The sequence below is a fragment of the Anguilla anguilla genome, chromosome 8 (assembly GCF_013347855.1).
Source record: "Anguilla anguilla isolate fAngAng1 chromosome 8, fAngAng1.pri, whole genome shotgun sequence".
Lineage (NCBI taxonomy): Eukaryota > Metazoa > Chordata > Actinopteri > Anguilliformes > Anguillidae > Anguilla > Anguilla anguilla.
In genome coordinates, this window is record NC_049208.1 from 25,426,287 (window position 1) to 25,433,681 (window position 7,395).

Sequence of the window (7,395 nt, forward strand, 5' to 3'; positions counted from 1 at the left end):
TGCTCTCTTCCTCCTCCTCTCGCCCTCTTCCTCCCCCTTGCGCTGGCAGTGGCCCGCCTTTCTGAGGAGTGTGAGTACTTTGCTTACGGGCTGAGCTCCAGCGGGTCAGACTGGGTGACGGTGCGCTTCCTGAAGGCGGATGACCTCACCCCGCTGCCTGACGTCCTGGAGAGGGTCAAGTTCAGCTGCCTGGCCTGGACACACGACGCTCGCGGGATCTTCTACAACTGCTACCCCGTGACTACAGGGGACAAGGCTGACGGTGAGGGACAAAATGTCCGGGCGGGGAGAGAGCTTTCTGGTTCTGTGTCTTCCAGCGTTTCACAAACACACACCATGAAAGAAAGGTGTATTAATTGATGAGCGATACTGTGTGATACTGGGAAATTTATCACTGTATTTCTTAAGATACAATGAATGGTTATTATAATCCAGGTGTAATGCCTGGGAGGTTCAGGTCCATTCACCTCTGGCTGCAATGATTACACTCTCATTCCCACTCAGGCACAGAGACCACCTCCAACCTCAACCAAAAGCTCTTCTACCATGTGATCGGCACCAGCCAATCAGAAGACATCCTGGTGGCGGAGTTTCCGGATAATCCCAAGTGGCACAGTGGAGCGACGGTACCCGCACAGAGCACTTTGCACACTGCACGCTGGTTTCTCCCAGCACACCTTGGCAGGTCCACCTGCTCCTTGTGGGGCTCATTCTGAATGACAGTTCTGTCAACCTGTGTCGCAGGTGTCCGATGATGGCAGGTATGTTGTGCTGTCCGTCACGGAAGGCTGTGAGCCAGTCAACCAGCTATGGTACTGTGATCTGCAGCAGCTACCCAATGGCATCACAGGTGAGTGCCCCCCCCCCTCAGACAGATTGGGGGGTTGGGGGAGGGGGCATGTTCCAGGGCTCCATAAATGTATTCATAATTCCACATAGAACATGGAATCTTCACGATACAGTATCTCCCTTATACTGAACGGCCTCCTGCACACTATCAAGTGCTCTCCTCACCTGTTGATTGAATACTTACTACTGTATGTCCCTACTGCACCTTAGTCTCTCTCTCTCCAAACCTACATTGTCTCCAAATATCCAAATGTCCACCTCACCCACCTAATATATCTAAACCAACACCTCCTCCAAAAACTCCAGACCTCCACCTCAGCTACCTATTGTCTAAACCTACGCCTGCTCCAAAAACTCTAAACCTCCATCTCAGCTACCTCCTACATCTAAACCTACACCTCCTCAAAAAAACTCCAAACCTCCATCTCAGCTACCTCCCTACATCTAAACCTACACCTCCGCCAAAAACTCCAAACCTCCATCTCAGCTACCTCCTACATCTAAACCTACACCTCATCCAAATCTCAGTACTTGATGGTTTCCAATCCTTTCTCATCATTATGGCAGTAACATTTTTAGTAAACCTATTTTTGACAGGAATCTGGGTTATCATATAATACAGCACTACCTGCTATGCTCCTCCAGGTCTGCTCCCGTGGGTAAAGCTGGTGAACAACTTTGAGGCGCAGTACTCCTACATCACCAACGAGGGCAGCGTCTTCACCTTCCGCACCAACCTGCAGGCCCCACGGTACCGGCTGATCAACATCGACCTGCAGAAGCCTGACCCAGCACACTGGCATAACCTCATCCCTCAGCATGACAAAGACGTCCTGGGTAAGAGCCCAGAACACGCTTAGTGTGTGTGTGTGTGTGTGTGAGTGTGTAAATGGTAAATGGACTGCATTTATATAGCACTTCTATCCAAAGCACTTTACAATTGATGCCTCTCATTCACCCATTCACACACACACCAACGGTGAAAGGCTGCCATGCAAGGTACCAATCAGCTCATTGGGAGCAATTAGGGGTTAGGTGTCTTGCTCAGGGACACTTCGACATGCCCAGGGCGAGGGATCGAACCGGCAACCCTCCAACTACCAGACAACCGCTCTTACCTCCTGAGCTATGTCGCCCCATAGTGAGAGTGCAAGTGTGAGTGTGTGTGTGTTAGAGTGCATGTGTGAGTGTGAGAGTGTGTGTGTGTGTGAGTCTGTGTGAGTGATTCTCTAAGTGTGTAGTGATGAAATTGTCTGTTCTGGGCATGGGGGTTGCTTTGAAACCATGAATACAGACCGTCCCCCATCCTTCTGGAGCTGAGGTTGTGGGTTGAGGTTTTTTTGATGTGCGCCACTGCCATATATGAAATGCACTGCACTGTTGTAACAAATCTGTAACATTTGCTGTGTAATTTAAACACAGTATATTACATTTCCATAAGGGAGAACATGTGTATCATCTGTTTAACTTGATAACTGTCCTACAGGCCATGGGGGCCAGATACTGTAATAAAATGTGAGTGATGATATCTAAACGCTGTTCTGTGATGATATTTAAATGTTGTTCTGTGATGATATCTAAATGTTGTTCTGTGATGATATCTAAACGCTGTTCTGTGATGATATCTAAATGTTGTTCTGTGATGATATCTAAATGTTGTTCTGTGATGATAGCTAAAGGCTGTATTCTATTATAATTTATAATCAAACTTGCCTTCCCTTTCTGCCTGCCGGCTCTGTGCCTGGTATGTGTGGCATGTGCGCATGCAGGGTTTGTGTCCTGTGTGAACCAGCGCCATCTGCTGGTGAACTACGTGCACGACGTCAAGGACATACTGCAGCTGTACGAGCTGTCGTCCGGGCGACTGGTCAAGGACCTGCCGCTGGATGTGGGGACCGTGGTGGGGGTCAGCTGCAAGAAGAAACAATCTGACTTCTTCTACAAGTTCACCTCCTTCACCACTCCAGGTTTTTTTTTACTTTTTTCACTGCGGCTCGAATGACCCCCCCATTCACACACAATGTCATAAACCACATTCACCTCTTTAATACCGTACCCCATTCACCATCAATAGTAAACTGCATTTTCCTCTTTAACGCTGTCCTCATTTCACCATCTACACACTACTGTATGCCGCTCTCCCAAATTCTGTTTCCTCTCAAAATCCCTACACTGTACTTTGAGAAGGTGAAGGAAAGAGGGATAGGGAGGTAGAGAGAGGAGTGATGGGAAAGGGTGAGGAAAGAAGGGCATGCAGTGTGTGAAGCTTCTCATCTCATCCACAGGGATCATCTACTACTGTGACCTGAGCATCCCCGAACCCGAGCCCACCATCTTCAGACAGGTGGAGGTGAAGGGTATCCAGCCAGCCGACTACCAGACCACACAGGTGAGACTGACTACCAGACCATACAGGTGAGACTGACTATCAGACCATACAGGTGAGACTGACTATCAGACCATACAGGTGAGTCTGACTACCAGACCATACAGGTGAGACTGACTACCAGACCATACAGGTGAGTCTGACTACCAGACCACACAGGTGAGACTGACTACCAGACCACACAGGTGAGACTGACTACCAGACCATACAGGTGAGACTGACTACCAGACCATACAGGTGAGACTGACTACCAGACCACACAGGTGAGACTGACTACCAGACCATAGAGGTGAGACTGACTACCAGACCACACAGGTGAGTCTGACTACCAGACCATACAGGTGAGACTGACTACCAGACCACACAGGTGAGACTGACTACCAGACCATACAGGTGAGACTGACTACCAGACCATACAGGTGAGTCTGACTACCAGACCATACAGGTGAGACTGACTACCAGACCACACAGGTGAGACTGACTACCAGACCATACAGGTGAGACTGACTATCAGACCATACAGGTGAGACTGACTATCAGACCATACAGGTGAGTCTGACTACCAGACCATACAGGTGAGACTGACTACCAGACCATACAGGTGAGACTGACTACCAGACCATACAGGTGAGACTGACTACCAGACCATACAGGTGAGACTGACTACCAGACCATACAGGTGAGTCTGACTACCAGACCACACAGGTGAGACTGACTACCAGACCATACAGGTGAGACTGACTACCAGACCATACAAAGAGTAACAATACGGAGTCTGGCGAACAGTAATCTAGTGCATCTATGCTCTGTGTCCCAGGTGTTCTACCCCAGCAAGGACGGAACCAAAATCCCAATGTTCCTGGTGCACACCAAGGGGATCAAAAAGGATGGATCCCACCCTGTATTCCTGTATGGATATGGAGGCTTTGAAAACTCCATTCAGCCCTATTACAAGTCAGTACTATAGTCAGGGGTCTTGAGTTTGTGTGGTGTGTGTGTGTGTGTCTGTCTGCATATCGATCTGCTTAGGAATGCATGGAGATGAAAGAATGGCGCACGTGTGCTTTGCTATCTATGTATTTGCTCAGTATGTACCCAGCTGTCACCCACTCCTGCTACTCTCACTCTTCCACAGTGTGGCCTACCTGCTCTTTGTCAGACACCTGGGTGGAATCCTGGCTGTGGCTAATATCAGGGGAGGAGGAGAGTATGGACAGACCTGGCACAAGGGTACAACTATCCACTGACCTGTCCACTGAACACACCACTTCACCTATCCATTACAAACACCTTCTACTCAACACGCCTCCCCACCTGTCCATTACAAGCACCTTCTACTCAACACGCCTCCCCACCTGTCCATTGCAAACACCTGTCCACTGAACACACCTCAATTTATCCACTGAGCATATTCCACAGCATGCATGTACACACACACACACACACACACATACACACACACGTGCACACACACACACGCACACACACATGCCCTTTTGGCCCAGAGCTGTATTGACAGTCTTTGACTGTCTGCGGCCCTCCTGCGTCTCTCTCTCTCTCCAGCTGGTTCCCTGGGAAACAAGCAGAACTGCTTTGATGACTTCCAGTGCGCCGCGGAGTTCCTGATCAAAGAGCGGTACACCTCCGCCAGCCGCATCACCATCAACGGGGCCTCCAACGGAGGGCTGCTCGTGGGTAAGGCACGGGGGAGGAGAGGGGCGTACGGCCAGACTCGGCCCAGCGCTACACCTGTCTACTGAACACTACTCTCCATCACTACACTCAACACACCTGTGGGGAGGGGGGGGGGGGGGGGGGGGGGGGGGGTAAGGTAGAGGATGTGTGGATGGGCAGATCATAAGAACAGCACATGATGGGGAACGGGTATGACTTTGGATGGGGGAGGGGGGTATTTCTTAAAAAGGGCAGGAAGCAGGGCTGTGGAATAGTGCAGTAGGATCGGCACGGCTCTGTGCACTGAAGCCTAGCAGGAACAGGGCTGTGGGGCTCTGCGGGGTTTACACAGACGCCAATAAGGCTCTGTGTGCACTGAGACCGGGACGTCTATGAGGGAGAAGAATATATTACTTCCCTGCTGTAGAGAAGACCATTACACACCTTTTCATTAATTCCCTTCTAGTTTAATCACTTCTATCAGAGATTCAAAATGATCGCTGTCTGCATTACAGGCAATTTCCTTTTATGGTTTAATTGACTTTCCGTGAATTTCTGCAATTCGGGGAGGGATTGTAATAACTGCCAAAGAGTACATCCAATGTGTGAGTCATTGTGTAAGGATTGCCTTAACCACAGTTTCATAACACGAAAGTCGTGCCCTAGTTCAACATCAATTTCATTTTCAGTCCAAGGAAATGGAAGCGGCAGTTGAAAGTGGGATTGTGCCAGCATGTGTGTGTAATAAGTTCAGTCAAATTTCACCGTTAAATCAACGCCCATAAAACAGACGTTAGCCTGCTGGGCTAGGTGTGAGCGGTATGCGTATGAGTGGACTGAAGAGGGCGCTGTCTCTGCGCAGCGGCCTGCGTGAACCAGAGGCCCGAGCTCTTCGGCTGCGCCGTGGCGGAGGTGGGCGTGATGGACATGCTCCAGTTCCACAAGTTCACCATCGGACACGCCTGGACCACCGACTACGGCTGCGCAGACAAGCCCGAGCAGTTTGAATGGCTCTACAAGTGAGTCTCTCTCTCTCTCTCTCTCTCTCTCTCTCTCACACACACACACACACACACACACACACACACACACACACAGACATACAGACACATACACACGCATACGCGCACACACACACTCACACACACGCACAGACATACAGACACATACACACGCATACACACGCATACGCACACACACACACTCACACACACACAGACATACGGACACAGACGCACACACACACACACACACACACTCACACACACACGCACAGACATACGGACACAGACGCACACACACACGCACACACACGTGCATAAACAGGAGCACGGTTACAAACGCAGGGACAGGGTTGACTTGACTCTTGACTAATTTTGGCCTGTTACCGTCGCCCCTGCCTCAGATACTCGCCCCTGCACAACCTGCCCCCCGCCCCGCGGGACGCCGCCCCGTACCCCGCCATGCTGCTGCTGACGGCGGACCATGACGACCGGGTGGTCCCGCTGCACACGCTGAAGTACGTCGCCGCCCTGCAGCACGGCGTGGGGAACAGCCCCGGGCAGACCCAGCCCCTGCTGGTGCGCGTGGACACCAAGAGCGGGCACGGAGCGGGCAAACCCACCGCCAAGGCCATCCTGGAGGACACGCACATATACTCCTTCATCGCCCAAACCCTGGGGCTCAGCTGGAAAGACTGAGGAGGGAGAGAGAAATGACAGAGGGGATGGAATGAGAGGGGGGAGGGGAGAGACAGGAAGAGAAAGAGAGAAGAGGAATGAAGAGGGGAAAGAAAAAGGGGGAAAGAGGTGGAAAATAATAGACGGAGATGCCAATATTCTCTAAAGCATAATCGATAGGGTCCTCTACTGACGGTTTTGCAAATAATCTATAAATTTGATCTCATCTACTGAAATGGCCAGTCATGTAAGAGTCATGCAACTCATAAAAAGGCAAATAAATCAATGATTCTAATTTCATGTTTCCTGTGGTTTAAGCTTTTCAGTATCAGTTTTGTAATAAAAGCTTTTTACCAGGACTGGCCAACTACGGTCACGGAGGGACCCAGGGTGTGCTGGTTTTTCTTTTCACATTAAAATCATGAACCAGTTAAATGTTGGATGCATTACTCTATTTGGTGAATGAAGCACAGACCAGCTATGAAAAGCAGTAGAGTCTGCAGCTCTCCGTGAGCAGCGCTGGCCATGCCCGTCTCAGACTCCAGATGGCAGTGTGAGTTTGACAAAGCTTCGGCAGTCTGGTGTGAAATATGCTCTCCGGACGTTAAATGGCTGCAATTTCAGCGTTGTGTGCCGCCCTTGTGTGGCGGCAGCTCTAAGACTTTACTCCACTCCACCTCTGTGACAGAACCTTTAAGAGATTTATGAAATGCGCAACTCAGACCACCCCCCCCCCCACCCCCCACCCTCCCCCGACTCCCGGTGTTCTCGCAGGAAGCAGTGAGACTGAACAAGATGCCAGAGAGA

General features: G+C 50.4%; 1 protein-coding gene across 1 annotated transcript in view; it reads left to right on the forward strand.

The window, feature by feature from the left end:
• Nucleotides 1-6,888, forward strand: part of LOC118232790 (prolyl endopeptidase-like) — a 9,215-nt gene extending 2,327 nt beyond the window's left edge. Inside the window, exons 5-15 of the mRNA XM_035427905.1 lie at nucleotides 50-262; nucleotides 505-626; nucleotides 745-850; nucleotides 1,495-1,686; nucleotides 2,619-2,816; nucleotides 3,135-3,238; nucleotides 4,053-4,189; nucleotides 4,371-4,465; nucleotides 4,799-4,930; nucleotides 5,772-5,928; nucleotides 6,315-6,888. Coding sequence (XP_035283796.1) covers nucleotides 50-262; nucleotides 505-626; nucleotides 745-850; nucleotides 1,495-1,686; nucleotides 2,619-2,816; nucleotides 3,135-3,238; nucleotides 4,053-4,189; nucleotides 4,371-4,465; nucleotides 4,799-4,930; nucleotides 5,772-5,928; nucleotides 6,315-6,609 — 1,751 coding nt within the window. The 3' untranslated portion in view covers nucleotides 6,610-6,888. The remainder of the gene's footprint in view (nucleotides 1-49; nucleotides 263-504; nucleotides 627-744; nucleotides 851-1,494; nucleotides 1,687-2,618; nucleotides 2,817-3,134; nucleotides 3,239-4,052; nucleotides 4,190-4,370; nucleotides 4,466-4,798; nucleotides 4,931-5,771; nucleotides 5,929-6,314) is intronic.
• The last annotated feature ends 507 nt before the right edge of the window (nucleotides 6,889-7,395 follow it).